The sequence below is a fragment of the Oppia nitens genome, unplaced genomic scaffold, assembly GCF_028296485.1.
Source record: "Oppia nitens isolate AA-2021 unplaced genomic scaffold, nextdenovo-longstitch-racon4-pilon3 scaffold20_pilon_pilon_pilon, whole genome shotgun sequence".
Lineage (NCBI taxonomy): Eukaryota > Metazoa > Arthropoda > Arachnida > Sarcoptiformes > Oppiidae > Oppia > Oppia nitens.
In genome coordinates, this window is record NW_026533200.1 from 1,440,586 (window position 1) to 1,461,047 (window position 20,462).

The 20,462-nt window shown below is 21.5% G+C and overlaps 3 protein-coding genes across 3 annotated transcripts; 2 read left to right on the plus strand and 1 right to left on the minus strand.

Annotated features, from left to right (window-relative positions):
- Window positions 1-1,329: 1,329 nt before the first annotated feature.
- Window positions 1,330-3,037, minus strand: LOC128953216 (uncharacterized). Its single transcript, XM_054298692.1, has 2 exons — window positions 2,995-3,037; window positions 1,330-2,143 (listed from the first exon to the last, which is right to left on the minus strand). Exons 1-2 carry the CDS (start codon window positions 3,017-3,019, stop codon window positions 1,518-1,520), a joined length of 651 nt encoding a protein of 216 aa, XP_054154667.1. The 5' UTR covers window positions 3,020-3,037; the 3' UTR covers window positions 1,330-1,517.
- A 3,623-nt stretch (window positions 3,038-6,660) lies between these two features.
- Window positions 6,661-11,449, plus strand: LOC128953195 (cytochrome P450 3A24-like). Its single transcript, XM_054298669.1, has 5 exons — window positions 6,661-6,749; window positions 7,243-7,474; window positions 8,101-8,925; window positions 10,318-10,704; window positions 11,295-11,449. The coding sequence occupies exons 1-5, from the start codon at window positions 6,664-6,666 to the stop codon at window positions 11,370-11,372; spliced, it is 1,608 nt and encodes a 535-aa protein (XP_054154644.1). The 5' UTR covers window positions 6,661-6,663; the 3' UTR covers window positions 11,373-11,449.
- Window positions 11,450-13,978: 2,529 nt separating this feature from the next.
- Window positions 13,979-17,737, plus strand: LOC128953163 (cytochrome P450 3A24-like). Its single transcript, XM_054298638.1, has 7 exons — window positions 13,979-14,064; window positions 14,552-14,783; window positions 15,198-15,924; window positions 16,019-16,185; window positions 16,500-16,559; window positions 16,936-17,334; window positions 17,663-17,737. Exons 1-7 carry the CDS (start codon window positions 13,979-13,981, stop codon window positions 17,735-17,737), a joined length of 1,746 nt encoding a protein of 581 aa, XP_054154613.1.
- Window positions 17,738-20,462: the final 2,725 nt, after the last annotated feature.

A 20,462-nucleotide genomic window follows, 5' to 3' on the forward strand; every position in this document is an offset into this window, starting at 1 on the left:
TAATTTTTTAAATTTGTAAAAAAAACTATCACTCAGTACTTTGTCTCCGATTTGAATATTAATGTTATCTAAGTGTACAATATATACATATATTATATATTATACAATTAGAAAACATTAATATTCATAGCAATTTACGAATCATGATTTTTTAAATTAAACTAAAAAAAAATTCTTTATCATTATAACTAATTATTATTAAAAAAACATTTTTTTCCTATTATTTAAATACTAATACATTAAATTTTTATTAAAAAAAAATAATTTACAAGAGGAATTTTTACTTTAATTACTAAATGTTATTATTAAATTATTATTTTAATTATTATAAATTATTAAATTAAATATTAATTATTAAATTAAATTAATGGCATAATATTGTAATATTTTTTTGTATTTTTTACAATCTAAAAATGTATAATTAGTTAAAACTCAATTAAATTAATTAAACTTTGCAATTAAATTAAAATGTTATATATAAACTAAATTAATAAAATAAAATAATTGTTTAGCTATTGCTTCAAATACAATTTAAATTTTTTTTTTATTATAATTATAATTTTTTCGTTTTATATAAAATATTAAGTTGGGATAAAAGTTAAAATTTTAATATTATTCAAATGATTTTACAAAAAAATAAATAAATAACTTTAATATTACAGATTAAATATGATTTATTGAAAATATCTAAATGAGTTTAATAGTTGATAGTTAATAAAAATTACTAACAATTATATATTACTCTAGTATACAGTAATAAAGTAGAAAATATAATTGTTTTACAATAATTTTTTTTATAATTAATACAGAAAATATTTTTAATAAAATATAATATTAATTTATATTAATTAAAAAAATAACTAGAATTTATTATATAATATTAACATATTTTTATAATATACAGAGGATATAAATTTTAAACATATATATAAGTTATATATTTATAATTTTATTTGTAATCAACATATCAGACATAAATATTACACAACAAAAATAATTAATTAATATTTAGTTTTCTAGAAAAAGTTAAAATAATTTTATTAATATATAGTTAGCCTTTAATCAGGTAGTTATATGTCTATGTATTTAATTAATTAATATAATAATAATTTTTAAAAAATCAAATTGAATACATAATAGTTAATATTATACTAAAAAAATACTAATATAACAATAAATAATAATCAATTTATTTTATCAATAATAATAATAATAATAATACAAAATAGTCAATAAATATAAAAATAAATAATAATAATATTAAAAAACATTATATTGATATTATTGATATTAATATTTTAGGGGTGATTCAAATATTATGTTCGCATTTGAGGGGAGGGGGTCTACCAAAATTTTTTTAGAGGTTGTGGAGGTAGTTGGGGGGGTAGCTTAGCGGGTAGTTAGGGACATGTTAACGTTATTTTTTAAAAAAATTGCAAACACAGGGGAGGGAGGGGTTATAGATTTCTTTTTAAAAAATGTGAGAACGTAATATGTGAACAGCCCATTAAAATTATTTAAATATCTTTAAATACACCGATAATTTGATTCAACAATAGGTCCAGAGTTTGGCCAAACAATTGGATGGGTATATACTGTGGCGGTAGTATACCCAACACCTTAACCCTATCCAAACTTTTCTGAATGGCCTGATTGCTAGCCCGGCCTAACATACCGAAAAATTCGACAAAAACGGACAACCATTTCGGCGACTGCTCGGGTGTCAGGAGTTTACCGATATTTGTGGACAATTTGACCTCGACCTGACCCAAACGTTTATCGTACAGCGGTTTACCTTTACGTTTCTGGCCAACCAATAGTACGGAAAATGTAGTTTTAAATGCCTGTCCTATTTGTGTAAACAGACCGCTGGCCACCTTAACAATGGCCGCTACTTGGGGCGATTTTTTAGCAAATTCACGTTGAAATGCGTCCATATCGCGACCAAAATCGGTAATTACCGAACTCAGATCATCGCCAATGATAAACATCAGGTCATCGATGGGCGCTTCGCCGAAACGGTCGAAAAATTCGTTCAACAGTTTACCCATTAACTGGAGATCGGGTTTCAATTTGTCGGCAATTGTGCCGAAACCGTGTCGTTTAAGCAGCGAATAGATGTCAAAGTTTACCGCTTTTGTGTCTAATAGTGTAGAGGTATAGGTGTTTGTGATGTGATAAGAGAGAGAGAGAGAGAGAGAGAGAGAGAGAGAGAGAGAGAGAGAGAGAGAGAGAGAGAGAGAGAGAGAGAGAGAGAGAGAGAGAGAGAGAGAGAGAGAGAGAGAGAGAGAGAGAGAGAGAGAGAGAGAGAGAGAGAGAGAGAGAGAGAGAGAGAGAGAGAGAGAGAGAGAGAGAGAGAGAGAGAGAGAGAGAGAGAGAGAGAGAGAAAGAGAGAGAAGAGAGAGAAAGAGAGAGAGAGAGAGAAGAGAGAGAGAAAGAGAGAGAAAGAGAGAGAAAGAGAGAGAAAGAGAGAGAAAGAGAGAGAAAGAGAGAGAAAGAGAGAGAAGAGAGAGAGAAGAGAGAGAAAGAGAGAGAAAGAGAGAGAAGAGAGAGAGAGAGAGAGAGAGAAAGAGAGAGAAAGAGAGTGAGTGAGTGAGTGAGTGAGTGAGTGAGTGAGTGAGTGAGTGAGTGAGTGAGTGAGTGAGTGAGTGAGTGAGTGAGTGAGTGAGTGAGTGAGTGAGTGAGTGAGTGAGTGAGTGAGAGAGAGAGAGTATGAGTGAGTGAGAGAGAGTATGAGTTTGTAATAAATAATAATAAATGTAAAAATTGATGAAAACATTTTTATTAATAATTATTTAATTTAATTTAATTTAGTTATTATTTTAAATATATAAATTTATATATATATATATATATAAATATAAATATTTGATAAAATTAATAGTATAGTAAAGATTATATATATTAAATCTAAGTAAAATAAATATTAAACATAAATTATATATTAGTTTATATTTAGTTTTTAATAAATTTAATTAATTAATAACATATTACCTTGATGGCTTACTGAAAATTGCATTGTAAATACAATTACAAATACAATAGCTAGTTGTGTTTTAAACATTTTAATTAAGTTTTTAAAATAAATTATATATATATTTTCCAAAAAAGTAACTGATTTTTATTCAAGTTTTAATTTTGAACTAATAATTAAAATATTAATATAAAATAATAAAAGTTAAACTTAGTATACATTTACTTATATAAAACTAACTTATAATATAAGCTTTATATTTATATATTAATGATATTTTTTTTGTAAAATTATACAAATCATGATTTTATTTTAAATTAAAAAATAGTTAGTCATTATTATAAAATATGATAAAATTATCAATACTTTTAAGTTAGCAATATATGTAAAATCATTTAATTTTGTAATAAATTTTTATGTGTTTTTTTAGTGTCTAACTGCAAAATTATTTTTATTTTATTTAATTAAGTTTTTTTTAATTAATTATATATTTTTAATTTAACTAAATACTAAAAATTTAATTTTTATTAATCAAATAAATAGATAAATAAAAATATTTAAATATAATTAAACATTCAATTAATATAATAACTATAATAATATTTTATATAATGTTTATATAAAAATTTTATAATTATTAATTAAAACAAATATTTATTAAACAAACATTAAATAACAGTTTATATTATGTTTACTTTTTTAAATTTTCATTTTTTATCAAATGTATAAATCATTTACTCAGTTAATAGTTAATTACAATAATTTAATAGAAAATTAAATAATTTTAATTTTATATTACAAATTAAAAAATACAAATATTTTATAAAAAAAATTAGAAATAATTAGAAAACTTATAATATTGTTAAAAATAATTTTTATATTATTTATACATTTAATTATAATAATAATACTGCAAAAAAATAGTTAATAAAAATTTATTGTTTTAGTCAATTAGTTAAAACATTAATTTTTCAAAAAAATAAAACATTTTTTTCATAATAAAACTAAACTATAATATTAATATTTGTAGATTATATTACGTCCCGGTACTCCTGGACCACCTGCACCTCCCGGACCTCCAGGACTACCTGGGCCTGTGATTATTATATTTTTTAAAAATATATTAATTATATTATTAATAATTAATATATTTTATATATTAAAATAATTAATATATTTAATATATTAAAATAATTAATATATTTTATATATTAAAACCAGTTAAGAATGCTAGAAAGCATTATTAGAAAAAAAAACTTTGACGACATAAATTATTATCTTCGCAAATTAATTGTCAGTTGACTTTAGTCATTTAGTAAAATGACAAAATAAACTAAACTTTAGTCATGTAGGGTATCAAATGATTCAGTATGACAAAATATACTCAACTTTAGTCATGTAGGGTATCAAATGATTCAGTATGACAAAATATACTCAACTTTAGTCATGTAGGGTATCGAATGACTCGGTATGACATAATAAACCAAACTTTAGTCATGTGCGGTATTAAATGATTAAGTATAACAAAATAAACAGCTAAAATCATACTTTGCCGCCATTTTTGAAAAAATAAAATAATAATTTTGATATATTATATCTTATTTTTGATGCTCTAAACAATTCTAAACGTTAAAATTGTTACCTAAAATTTTTTACTTTGGCCACCATTTTCTCTGTTTCTGAAGATATCAAAATTTTAAGGCATATTTCTTATGCTTATTTTTGATGCTTTATTCAAATCTATACTTTAAAAAAATTTTCTTAAAATTTTTTGTACTTTGGCCGCCATTTTTTCTATGTTCCCGAAGATATATCAAAATTTTAATACAACTTTTCAATAGATTATTAGTAGTCCTCTAACCGAATCTGAAGTCAGAATTTCAAAATTCGCAAAATGAAATGCTACACACAGACAGACAGACTCAAAAAGCCATTATAGATTTCAGTAAACAAAACTTTTCAAGTTTTTTTTGATAATTAATATATTAGACTAAAATTAAAACTAAATCTTTAAAAAAAATATTATTTACCCATTCCTGGACCACCCGGACCTCCCGGTTTTCCTGGACTACCGGGTCTACCTGGTTGTCCTGGACCTTTATTTTAAAAATTAATAAATTAAACAATAAATTATTTTTTTTAAATTGTTTTAATTTAGCAAAAAAAACAGGTTATATACGGTATATAATATACCCTTTAATCTGCTGACTCCATGTGCACTGGTAGTCAACAAATTATGAGAAGCTATTAATATTAGTAATTTAATAATAGTTAGCAAACTATTAAACTTCATTTAATTAAAATTTTATTTAAACAAAATTATTTAAATTTTTAATATCTAAATGTATGTAATAAATACAGGTTTAGTATAGTATTATTATTATTAGTATATTTATTTTATTACTTGATATACTGTAAATGTGTTTTTTTAATTTTATATATTTATATATATATATATATATATATATATATATATATATACTGTATTGTTATTTAGTTTTTCAAAAACATATTAATTTTTAAATTTTTTTCATATAAAAAAATAACACAATTAAATGTATTAAATTGTATTAATATTATATTTTTAATAAATACATTAAACTAAACTATCGTTTTATTATTGTATTGTATTATTTATTTGCTATTTTTTTAAAAAATATTTATTCAATTTTTATTATCAAAAAAATTATTGAAAACATATTTTATTTTTACAATATTTAACTGTATATATAATAAAATATTAATAAAAAATATAAAATAAAAAAATAAAAAAGATATTAATAATTAAGTTATATTATTATTATTATTGATAATTATTTTTTAAAAATTATAATCATTATTAACTTTTTAAAAAATAATATACACTTTGTTTATTATATTATTAATCAAAAAATGATTAATTATTAAAAATATGTAATAATATATTTTAGATTGATATTTATTTATTTATAAAAAAATAAATATAAAAATTAAAAATGCATCCAATTTCAGGTGCAATAGATTTTTTAGACAAATTTTTAAAAAAAATGTTTTCAACAAATCTAACATTAATTAATTGAAACAAACATAAAAAATATTTGATAGCTATAAGTGTGTATATTATAAATATTAAATAAAAAAAAATTATGACCTTGATTAAATATATAAGATATTATCAAATCAAGTGCATTGAGTTAATTTTGACCACAATGTACATAATAATAATAATAATCAATATATTTTAATTGATAAAATGTATTTACTAAATAAGTTTATTAAAAAATAGTAATATTTAATCTAATGTATAGATTTTCTAAGTCTCTGTATATTAAAAATTAAAATAAAAATGTAAATAATATGTCTGTTATTTATTTTAATTTATTTTTATTGATAACTAACAAAATTATTATGATATATATATACAGTATATACTTTATAATTAAATATAAGATATAAGTGTCATTTAGTGTAAAGTAATTAGATTTTAATTATGTTATCATTTTTTTATAAACAAAAATAAACTATTAATAATAAACATCAAAATCAATAGTATATAAATAGTTGTAAAAAATGATTAAAAATTATTATATTAATTTAAAAAAATAACAAATTAATAACATTTATTGTTAAATCTTTAATATTATAATTTGTTTTTTTTTAAATAATTTTTATAATAATTAATTATTTTGTAAAAACAAACAAAAAAAAAAATGTTACAACTATTATATTTATTAGTATCGCATCCACTAATTAAATGGACTGCTATTGTATTAATAAGTTTGTATGCAATTTACAGGTAATTATTTATAATAAAATTATTTAATTATGTAATAATAATATTAACTAATTATTTTTTAAAAAAATATTTAACTTTTATTTAAAACTTTTAACTAATGTAGTTCACATTTTCTATCTATTATAAATAGAACAATAATAAAAATAAAATGCTTATAACATTTTAGTTAAATTAATTTATTACAGTTTATAAATAAATATTATATACAATAAAAAAAATAAAAGTACATAATATTTGTACACAATATTATTATTATATAATAATTATAGTAATATTAAAATTATTATTTTTTTAAATTATTAAAAATAATTAAAAACAAACATTTAATTTTTTATTATTATAATAATTTAATTATTAGCAATTATTAGTTATTTATTAGTTAATTAGTTATAGTTAGTAAAATATTTTTAATTAGTATCGAATAAATTATTTATAATTAATATTTTAGTTTTTTTTACTAATTTTCTATTTATTTTATTTTTTTGGATTAAAGATATATTCTATCAAAATGTGATTATTGGGAGAAACAGGGCGTCCAAACAGCATCGGTAGGCCTATGGACTCGTATGACTAGACACGGACACGAATGGGAACAGGATCTGTACCGTCGGTACGGCAAATGTTTCGGTGTCTATGAGCTGAACCGTCCGGTACTCTATCTGTCGGATCCGGTATTGATTCGCGACGTTTTGGTCAAAGATTTTCATAGTTTTATAAACAGACGGGTATTTTACTTATATTTTTTTTTTTAAATATGTTTTATTCATAATTTTTTTAATCAATGGATAACAATATTTATTATTATTTAAAAAAACAAAAATTATTATCTAATCAGTTGTTATGTAACGACAATTTTTATTGATTTTATATACATATATATATATATATAATTAATTTAATTAATAGTCAAATATTTTTTAGTAAACAAATTGTTAAAAAATAATAGAAAATTACTAAATATTAATAATTAACAATTAATTATAGTTTACTAAAACAATATATATATATATATATATATATAATTTTTAAATAGTTGTATTCAATACTTTTTATTAATTAATGATATTTAAAAAAAAATCAAATGATATTAATAATTATTTTTATTATTTAAAAAAAACAAAAACTATTATAATTTTATTAACAAAATTTAATTTAATTAATAATCAAATATTTTTATTTATCAAATTTTTATTTAAAAAAATAGAAAATTACTAAATATTAATAATTAACAATTAATTATAGTTTACTAAAACAATATATATATCAATATATATATATATACAGTATATATATAGTTGTATTCAATACTTTCAATTTATATTAAATTTTTTTTATATAAAAACCTGTCCAGTCATTTGGTACCGGTTCGGATCCATTGATCGACAATATTGTCGGCAATCTTCGGGGAGACCAATGGAAAAGAGTCCGATCACTAATGTCGCCGACATTTACAACCGGAAAACTTAAGCGAATGATGCCATTGATTGGCGAATGTTTGCAAACAATGGACAAAAATCTCCGGTCAGTGTCCGCCGCCGCCAATACTACCGACGGGTCGTCATCACTACCACCACTACCAGTGCTGGAAACGGATATGAAACGATTGTTCGGCGCCTACAGTATGGAAGTCATCATTCAGGTTGCTTTCGGTACTAAAGTCGATGCACTGTTCGATGAGGACAACCCTATCATCCGAAATATACAGAAATTTTTTAGCCGTGACCTCAATCTACGAATGTTGACCTTATTTTTGGCGCCATCAGTGGCCAAATGGTTGAAATTGACCATTTTTGACACGAAAGCGACCAAATTTTTCTGCGACTTTACCGTTAAGATCATTGAAGACCGTAGTCGACGACGACAACAACAACAACGGGAGCTGAAAACTGGTGATAATATTATTACCGAAAAACGGGTCGACTTTTTGCAGCTAATGTTGGACTCGATATCGGAGACCACAACCGATGATAATAAAGATATTACTGATGGCTATCTGGAAAAATATGGACAGTTATCCAATGTTGAACTACTGTCGCAATGTTTGGTGTTTTTTATTGCCGGCTACGAGACAACTGCCACTACATTATCCATAACCACTCATTTGTTGGCCAAGAATCCCGTAGTTCAGGAAAAATTGTTTGAAGAAGTCGACCATTATTTCAAACATAACAGTCAGGTATGTATAGAGTTTAATATATATATATTACTGTGGCTAATAAATATCGAGACAGAATCTTTGTACTAAGTTTTTCTAAAATAATTCGAATATTAGAATGATTTATATTTTTGTTTTAATGTACATATTTTCTATGATTATCACTTATCAAAATAATAGTAGTTTAATATCTTTGTCTAAAAAGTTTTCGGAATTATTTACAAAAATATTTGATAGATGACATTTTAAAACAGTTGTCTTTTTTGATATTTTTATGTTTAAAATAAAAATAAATTTAAACAAGAAAATATTAGATTTACAAAGTAATAATTGATGTTTATTTTTTAGTAAAAATCAGTAAGTTTATCAAATGCTTACAATTTTTAATAAATAATTTTATCTAAAATTAGGTCTAAATTTGTATTCCAAAATAGCACAATTTTAATTTTTAATAATATTTGGTATTTTTGTCAATAATAAAAAATTATTTTATTATCTGCTTAAAAGCAGACAACATAATATAATATTTAATCATTTTAAAAAATTTATTAGAATAATCCAATTTTAATAAATTCCAAAATCATTTTAAAATTTCTTTTCGTTTTTTAGAAATAATTATTAATTGTAATTTTTTGTAATTTTTCATAAATAATTCTTTAATTATCAAAAATTTAATAAGATAAAAATACTTTAATTATTTTATCTGGATTAATAGTTTTTTAAATTTTTATAAATTATACAATTCTAAAAATTGAGGTTACTAATTTTGTAGCATTATAAAACTTTAATTATTATACTATAAAATATTTTTAAAAATTAATAATAATGAATATCTCTATTATTTAATACTATAAAAATATTATTTATAATTATTAAACCGAATGCAGAAAAATCTATTAAGTTTTCATATTACAATTTGTCTCGAAATTTATTTGCCAAAGTAATATATACTATAAATATAAGATTAACAGCACAGATATATACAGGCATATGTATATACCGGTATACTAGAATATGTATATATACTATAATATGTATATATAATATAATATGTATATAAACTGTATATGTATATATATATATATACTGTATATGTATATATATATACTGTATATGTATATATATATACTGTATATGTATATATATATACTGTATATGTATATATATATACTGTATATGTATATATATATACTGTATATGTATATATATATACTGTATATGTATATATATATACTGTATATGTATATATATATACTGTATATGTATATATATATACTGTATATGTATATATATATATACTGTATATGTATATATATAAACTGTATATATATAAACTGTATATATATAAACTGTATATATATAAACTGTATATATATAAACTGTATATATATATCTATCTAACCGTCCCCGCAGAAAGATGTCGACTACGATATACTACATTCCCTGAAATACTTGGACGCAGTTATTATGGAATCGATGAGACTATATCCGGCCGCACCGTTCCTGGAAAGACAGGCTACCGATGACTATACATTGGGCAGCACTGGTATCCAAATCAAAAAAGGTCAACTGATTCACATACCTATCTATGCTATGCATCGCGATGAAGCTAACTTTCCCGGAGCCGACCAGTTCCGACCCGAACGATTTCTGGCCGATAATGTCCATAAACACGATCCGTACGTCTATCTGCCGTTTGGTGCCGGACCTCGCAATTGTTTGGGTATGCGTTTGGCCCAAATGGAAACCAAACTGGCACTGGTCTATGCCGTCTATAAGTACCGGTTCATCGACACAGGGGTACACTATATATATATATTTTAATTTATTATAATTTATATTAATTAACAATTTATATTAATTAATAATTTTGTATTAATTAATAATTTATATTAATTAATAATTTATATTAATTAACAATTTATATTAATTAACAATTTATATTAATTAATAATTTATATTAATTAATAATTTATATTAATTAATAATTTTGTATTAATTAATAATTTATATTAATTAACAATTTATATTAATTAACAATTTATATTAATTAACAATTTTATATTAATTAATAATTTATATTAATTAATAATTTATATTAATTAATAAGTTTATATTAATTAACAATTTATATTAATTAACAATTTATATTAATTAACAATTTATATTAATTAATAATTTTGTATTAATTAATAATTACATAAATAGATTACATGAGTCTAGAAAATTGTACATGGTTATATGGACAATTTATTTATTATTAATAGAAAATTTATAAAAATTTACAGTATTTATAGCTTAAAAACTGATTTACAGATTTATAACTAGAAATTAAATTAATTATTAATTTCTATTATTATTAATTGATTTTTATTTTATTTTACATTCAGAAACCCATTGAATTTTACAACAGTTTAGGTATTATAACACCCAAGAAGGTTATGGTTAGAGTTGAAAAACGGGCATAAAATAAATGGACACCAAGTGATCACCAAAAAAAATAAAATAAAATAATTAATTAATTATTATTTTTTACTGTAATTATTCAACAGCAAAAAATATTTTATTTGTTTATAATTATTGTTTGATTTAACATTTTTTTTGATTAAATTGATTTTTTATTAAAAATATATTTTGTAACTACTTTCTTATATATTTAGTTTTTAAAAGTATTAAAAGTTTTTTTTCTAAAAAATAAAAATCTCATTAAAATATTTTAGTTAGTTTAATTATTTATTATAAAATACTAATTTATAGTATATGTATATATATATAATACTTATTGTTTGATAATTAGTTTAATTAATGTAGAATTTTTAATTGTTTTCAATTATTATGAAAACTATACAAGTTTATACTACTGTATATTGAGCAAGGTTAATTTGTTACAATTTTATAAATAAATAATAATAATTGTTAACACAATAAAAAAATAAAATTAAATAATGTTATTAAAAATAAATAATTTCAATTTATAATTATAATTTTAATAACATAATCACTTTTATTAATTAATTAATATATATATATATTTATATAAAGTATATACAGTATATAATTATTACTTTTTTTAACTAAACTTAATATATAACATATATTATATATATATATTTATATACATTTGTTGGTACAGTAAATGTTTTATAATAATATTTTAGTTTTAATAAAATAAAAAAAATAACAATAATTTGTTTTTTTAATTATGTATTTTGTTAACATACACTTTATATATATTATATATATATACTTTTTATAAATAAAATTTTTAATTAATTCATAATAATTTAATAATAAATAAAACTAATTGTTATCATATTATATACTCCCGGTCTACAGTACAGGACCTACTGGACGTCCAGTAGACGGCCTACTGGGGCGGACTGTAATAGCATTTAAAATATACAGTATATGTGTTTATAAAAATAAAATAAAATATAATTATAATTGAATATATTATTTACTTATAGATCGGTTTCGGTCCAAATTTCCTATGATTTTCAGGATTATCCGTATTATCGGCAGAAAAATCATTGCCACTAATATGATTAACATTGAAATCGGGATCAAGTTTTGCGGCCAATTTGACCGAACCGTCCCGTTTAGACATTACAACCATATTGTTGTTGTTGATGGGTACCGGGTCTAGAGTTGTTTATTTTTTAAATATAAATAATTTTAATTAAAATTAGTTTATTGTTTTTTTAAATAAATTAATAATATATATAATTACAGTATATATATATATTTATTACCTTGATGGCTTATAGATAACAGCAATATAAGCATCAGTAGTAGTATAGTAGCTAGTTGATTTTTTAGCATTATCAAAAACATTAATTAATTTTTATTTATTTTATCTAAAACTACAATATTTTAGTTAAGTCTAATATTAAGATTGATATATATATTTAAATTTATAATAAAATAATACATATATATATATATAGTTTTAATTTTAATTAATTTTTTTACATATAAAATTTTTATAAAATAAATTTTGTAATTTTTGTTTTTAATAAAGTGATTATCAAAAATTAAAAAATAAATTATTTTAATTATTTGTGTGTTTATGAAATAGTTTTAATTGTCTAGACTTTACTAAACTATGTCTTTTATTATACAATAGTTGAAAAAATATAAATTTTAATAAAAATATATAAAAAAATAACTAATAAATAAAAACTTATAAAAGTTAAAATAAAAATTTAAGTTAAAATATTATTTTTTCTAGATACATGGTTATACTATTGATGATTTTGCAATTAAAAAAAAATTTTTATAATTTTTATTAAAAATATATTTAAAAAATGTATAACTCATTGTTCTTAACAAAAAAAAAAGTCTTAAAATATTTAAAATATAAAAAAATAATCAAAATTAAAAATATTAGATAATTAATATCAATTTTACTTATTTATATTATTTAAAAATATTCAAACTAATTTATCTAATATCCCAAACAATAATGTAGTTTAATTATTTTTTAAACTAATATAATATTTAAAAAAACGATTAATAGTAAAATAATGTTTTTACAAAATAAAATTTTTAAAAAATATATAACATTTATTTAGTCAGTCAACTACATGTGATGAATAACTTTATGATAGATATAGATAAGTGATTAAAATTAATATATTTTGTGATTAAAAAACTTTTAAATATTTATAAATACTTAATATTATTAAAATTGTTATGTATTTGTTATTTATTTAAATATTTTGTCTTTTTAAATTTTTTTTATATAAATTTTTATAAATATTTATTTAACCACTAAATAATATTCTGTATACTTTTTTTAAAAAAATAAACTAAAATATTTCCAATGAGTCAATAAAAAATAAAAATCAATAAATAATTGTCATTTAGTATAAAATTCCATAAAATAAAATAAAAATTATAAAAAACAAATAACATTCAAATGATTATTATATAAAAAATTTTTACGAATAAAATTCTTTAAAACTAAAAAAATAAATATTTAATATAATATCTTTAATATTATAATTTGTTTTGATTTGAAAAATTATTTATTATTATTATTTTAATTTTATAAACCCCAACACATAAAAATATGTTACAATTATTATATCTATTAGTATCGCATCCACTAATTAGATTGACTGCTATTTTATTATTAAGTTTGTATTCAATTTACAGGTAATAATAATAAAAAAATAATATTAATAATAATACAAATTTATTGTTATTTTATTTTTAAAAAAGAAATATTATATAAAATATATTTTAATTCTATAGTAGTTTAAATATTATCATTAAATTATATTAAATAAAACTCATTAACTAAATAATAATTAAATTTTTTAAAAGTAATATAATAATATTTTTAGTTTTATTAATACTTTTCTAACCTTTTATTATCTATTATATTAAAAACTCTACTAAAATAAAAATCAGTTAAAATAGATTTTAATTAATTAGTTACAGTTTTATAAATAAATATTAATAATAATAATTATTTATATAAAAATATACATTAATTACATTAAATATTATTTATAATTTATTATAACAGTTATTAAATATAGTTTTTTTTTAAATTATTAATTAACTAATTAATTAATTAAAAAATAATTATTTTTTATAAATTAATTTTTGTATTATTTGCTTTCAAAAAAATATAAAGATATTATCAATCAAAATGTAATTATTGGGAGAAACAGGGCGTCCAGACAGCATCGGTAGGCCTATGGACTCGGCTAACAAAACCGGGACACAAATGGGAACAGGATCTGTACCGTCGATACGGCAAATGTTTCGGTATCTATGAGCTGACACAACCGGTACTCTATCTGTCGGATCCGGTATTGATTCGCGACGTTTTGGTCAAAGATTTTCATAGTTTTGTAGACAGACGGGTATTTTACTTAATTTTTATTTAAAAAATTTTTTTTTATCAATTGATAACAATATTTATTGTTATTTTTTAAAAAAATTATTATATAATGAGATTATGTTGACAACAATTTTATTAATTTTATAAAAAATAATTTAATCAATAGTATAGTAATTTTAAAATAGAAAATATTATTATTATTATTACTTATATTATTTTATATTATTATTTTATATTATTATATTACTTATATTATATTATTTTTTTTAAAAAATAATAATGTAAATAATTTATTACAATTATATACAATATATATTTACTGTATATATATTGATACTGGTATATGTAAAGTAAACGGAAAAAATAATATTAATATTATTATATTTATTATTATTATATTTATTATTATATTTATTATTAAAAAATCCTCCACCAGATAGTTGGCACCGGTACTGATCCAGTGCTCGACAATATGGTCGGCAATCTTCACGGCGACCAATGGAAAAGAGTCCGATCACTGATGACGCCGTCATTCAGTAGCGGAAAAATCAGACAAATGTTGCCATTGATTGGCGAATGTTTGCAAACAATGGACAAAAATCTACGGTCAGTGTCCACCGCCGTCGCCGCCAATACTACCGACGGGTCATCACTACTACTACAGGAGGGGTCGGATATGAAACGATTGTTCGGCGCCTACAGTATGGAAGTCATCATTCAGATTGCTTTCGGTACGAAAGTCGACGCCCTGTTCGATGAGGACAACCCTATCATCAGGAATGTTAGGAAATTTTTTTCAGGTTATCTCAATCTGCGATTATTGGCCTTATTTTTCATGCCATCGGTAGTCCAGTGGATAAAAATGAAAATTTTTGACCTAAAAGTTACCCAATTTTTCCGAGATTTTATTTTGAAGATCATTGAAGACCGTAGTAGTAGTAGTCGTCGACAACAACAACAACAACGGGATCTGAAAACTGGTGATAATATTATCAAAAAACGGGTCGACTTTTTGCAGCTAATGTTGGACTCGATATCAACGGATACAACCGATAATAAAGATATTATTACCGATAAAGTGGACATTACTGACAGCTCAGACATCAATAGTCAGGAAAAATATAGACAGTTGTCGTCGACATCGATGAAGACATCTGTAAAAAGTATGACTTTTTTTTGAGAGAAATTTTATTTTAGTTTTTAAATAAAAATTAATAAATATTTTTTTAAAATATATTTTTTGTTTTTTATCAATAGGTTTATCAATTGATGAACTAATCTCTCAATGCGTACTGTTTTTTGTTGCCGGCTATGAGACAACTGCCACAGTATTGTCGATAACTACCCATTTGTTGGCCAAGAATCCCGTAGTCCAGGAAAAACTATACAATGAAATCAATGAGTATTTCAAACATAATGGACAGGTATGCCATCATTAGTCAGTAAACTATTTAAACAATTAAAAAACCTATATATATATATATATATATATAAATTTATATAAGCTATTCATGAGAGCACAGGTATTCAACAACAAACACATATCCCATCCCTCCTCCCAACCCCTACATCAGTATCCAAGATATCGATGACTACGATATACTACATTCAATGAAATATATATTTATATATACCGTTATATACTGTATATATATATATCAATAGAAAAAGCTACATAAGCTTAACAAATGATATTATAGCACAGGTATTATATAATAATAATGTCTATCCCCTACAGAAACACATCGATGATGATGATGACGATAATGACGACCATTATTTCAAACATAACAGTCAGGTATATATATATACAGTCATAAAATATACTTAAATATATTAGATTAATAGCACAAGTATCAAAAAATACTTTATATATATAGTATATGTATACAGTATATGTATACAGTATATGTATACAGTATATGTATACAGTATATGTATACAGTATATGTATACAGTATATGTATACAGTATATGTATACAGTATATGTATACAGTATATATACAGCATATATACAGTATATTATATACTCTATATGTATATATATATATATACTGTATATGCATATATACTTTTAGGTATTTATATTGTATATGTATTTTAATATATATATATATATAAATAAAAACTGTATATCTATCTAACCGTCCACCACCCCCCCCCCACCCCGCAGAAAGACGTCGACTACGATCTACTATTTTCATTGAAATACTTGGACGCAGTTATTATGGAATCGATGAGACTATATCCGGCCGTACCGTTTCTGGAGAGACAGGCTAGCGATGATTATACACTGGGCAGCACTGGTATCCAAATACGTAAGGGTCAAATGGTTCGCATACCTATCTATGCCATGCATCACGATGAGGCCAACTTTCCTGGAGCCGACCAGTTCCGACCCGAACGATTTCTGGCGGCCAATAATAATGTCCATCACAAACAACACGATCCGTATGTCTACTTGCCGTTTGGTGCCGGACCTCGTAATTGTTTGGGTATGCGATTGGCCCAAATTGAAGCCAAACTGGCACTGGCCTATGCCGTCAATAAGTACCGGTTCATCGACATAGGGGTACAGTATATTAAAAAAAATTTTTTTTATAATAATAAATATATATTTTTTGTATATTATTTATAATAATTAATATTTAGTTATTTTGTTTTGTTTAGTTTCAATATCTATAATAATAATAATAATTATATAAATAGAAATTAAAAATAATTACATATATTATAATTATAACTTTATAACTATAAGAAAAATTGATTGATTGATAAAATTGATTTAATATTTATTTATTTATTTTTTTAAAAACAAAATTATATTATAATCTATTTTCAATTATTATTATTATTATTATTATTACTTATTTTATATATTTTTTGTTTGTTTTTTTTAGAAACCCATTGAAATTGTGGACAGTTTTATTATAATGACACCCAAAAAGGTTATGGTTAGAGTTGAGAAACGGTAGTTAAAAATAAAACATCAAAACAATTAGAGTATCAAAAAAAATTTAATTATTAAAAATTAATTTTTTGTTTTAATATTTTTTTTATAAAATTTTTTTTTTACTTAATACTGAATTGATAATTGTTATAACTTTTAAAATTTTTATCTACACTTACAGTAACTACTGTACATATATTTAATAATAATGTTATTTAAATGTATGAATAGTTAGTATTAAATTTATTGAAAGTGTTATTGTTTTTAAAAACTTTTTGTTTATGTTTTTTTTTAAATAAAATTATTACATAAATAATAATAATATTTATTTAAAATTGATAATAATTATTAAAAAAAAATAAATAAATAAATATATTTTATTTTAATATTAATAATTAGCAAATGTATTTTAAAAGTAAATAGATAATATTTATTCAATAATATTTTTTTAAAAAATAATCATAAATAATACAAAAATAGTTGCTAGTTGAATTTTTGAACATTATTAAATCATAGTTTAAATCAGTTTATTGATTAAAATTTACTAAATAATTTAAACTATAGTTTTAAAAATAACAAAACTATAATATTAATCCTAAATACTATTGTTAAAAACTAAATTAATAAAGTTTTAATTCAATAATTTTTAAATATATTATTTTTTTAGTATTTATATATATAGTCATGCAAATTGTTGTGTAATTTAATTAAAAATAATAATTTACAAATTTTATAAAAATTATAAAAATAATATAGGTAATTTTCCATTACATGATTATTAGAGAATATTTTTTTATAAATTTGTTAATTAAATATTAAAAATCATTTTAATTTTCTAATTTTAATGTTTTGTTTGAATGTCTCAATAAACAATAAGTTAATAATTAATTAAATTAATCAATTAAAGTTAGTCAGCTTATTTTTATTTTAAATTACTTAAATGTGTGTGTATGTGTGTGTATGTGTGTGTATGTGTGTGTATGTGTGTGTGTATGTGTGTGTGTATGTGTGAGTGTATGTGTGTGTGTGTATGTGTATGTATGTGTGTGTATGTGTGTGTATGTGTGTGTATGTGTGTGTATGTGTGTGTATGTGTGTGTATGTGTGTGTATGTGTGTGTATGTGTGTGTATGTGTGTGTATGTGTGTGTATGTGTGTGTATGTGTGTGTATGTGTGTGTATGTGTGTGTGTGTGTATGTGTGTGTATGTGTGTGTATGTGTGTGTATGTGTGTGTATGTGTGTGTATGTGTGTGTATGTGTGTGTATGTGTGTGTATGTGTGTGTATGTGTGTGTAAGTGTGTGTATGTGAGTGTATGTGTGTGTATGTGAGTGTATGTGAGTGTATGTGTGTGTATGTGAGTGTATGTGTGTGTATGTGTGTGTATGTGTGTGTATGTGTGTGTATGTGTGTGTATGTGTGTGTATGTGTGTGTATGTGTGTGTATGTGAGTGTATGTGTGTGTATGTGAGTGTATGTGTGTGTATGTGTGTGTATGTGTGTGTATGTGTGTGTATGTGTGTGTATGTGAGTGTATGTGTGTGTATGTGTGTGTATGTGTGTGTATGTGTGTGTATGTGTGTGTATGTGTGTGTATGTGTGTGTATGTGTGTGTATGTGTGTGTATGTGTGTGTATGTGTGTGTATGTGTGTGTATGTGTGTGTATGTGTGTGTATGTGTGTGTATGTGTGTGTATGTGTTTGTGTGTGTATTTGTTATTGATTGCATATATGCATGAGCATGATATGTCATAGCGTTGAACCGACAAAATAATTTTTTATATGGAAATCAAGACACTAATAATAACACATTATATATATACTTTTTTAACTAATTTTATTATTTAAATTTTTATAAAATAACATTTTGAAATTTTTGTTCAAAAAATAGTGATTATCCAAAATATAAAAAAATAATAAAATTGACATATTTTAATTATGTGCAAAACTGTTTTTATTTGTTTGTGTTTATGAAATAGTTTTAAATGTCTAGACTTTACTAAAACTATATCTTTTATTATACAATAGTTTAAAAAAAATATAAATTTTAATAAAAATATATATAAAAAACTACTAATAAATAAAAACTTATATAAAATAAAAATAATTTAACTTAAAATATTTTTAATAAAATATATTTTTGTATTATTAATGATTTTGCAGTTTTAAAAAAAGGAATTTCATTTTTTTTAAAAATATGTAAAATCATTATAACATTTAACATCAATTATTTTACTTTTCATTAAAACTTACTAACATTTTAATTATTAATATTAATATTATTAACATTACAATACATTTAGATAATAAATTAATTAATCCGATAAATACCTTAATGTATATAATATATGGAAAAAATCATTATTAAGTTTATTTCAATTTAATTAAAAATTTGTTTTTTGTATTTTACTTTTTATTTAAATAAAATTATTAGTGTTTTTTTTTAATTTTTTTTGTTGCTATAATGATAGTAGTAGTATTTGTAGTAAAATTATCTAGATAACAAATTATTAATAATAATGTTAATTAGTATTTTTTTTTAATTTATAGTAAAATTAAAACTATTGGATTAAACTAAATATTATTAAATTATCTGATATTAGTATTTAAAAAAAAAATATTTTAATACTTTTATTAGAAAAATATGACTGCAATTCACTTAAATATTTTTAAAATAATTTATATTATAATTTAGACATTAATTTTAATGTGTTTTTTTTGTTGTCAACCAAAAATTGTTGTCATATTA

Excerpts from the sequence above, each read along its gene's own strand:
- LOC128953216 (XM_054298692.1), bottom strand. The coding sequence starts at position 3,019 with ATGCAATTTTCAGTAAGCCATCAAG. Across the intron at positions 2,144-2,994 it reads ATTTTCAGTAAGCCATCAAG|ACACAAAAGCGGTAAACTTT; the intron begins GTAATATGTTAT and ends CTACACTATTAG.
- LOC128953195 (XM_054298669.1), top strand. The coding sequence starts at position 6,664 with ATGTTACAACTATTATATTTATTAGTATCGCATCCACTAATTAAATGG. Across the intron at positions 7,475-8,100 it reads ATAGTTTTATAAACAGACGG|TCATTTGGTACCGGTTCGGA; the intron begins GTATTTTACTTA and ends AAACCTGTCCAG. Across the intron at positions 8,926-10,317 it reads ATTTCAAACATAACAGTCAG|AAAGATGTCGACTACGATAT; the intron begins GTATGTATAGAG and ends CCGTCCCCGCAG.
- LOC128953163 (XM_054298638.1), top strand. The coding sequence starts at position 13,979 with ATGTTACAATTATTATATCTATTAGTATCGCATCCACTAATTAGATTG. Across the intron at positions 14,784-15,197 it reads ATAGTTTTGTAGACAGACGG|ATAGTTGGCACCGGTACTGA; the intron begins GTATTTTACTTA and ends ATCCTCCACCAG. Across the intron at positions 16,560-16,935 it reads ATTTCAAACATAACAGTCAG|AAAGACGTCGACTACGATCT; the intron begins GTATATATATAT and ends CCCACCCCGCAG.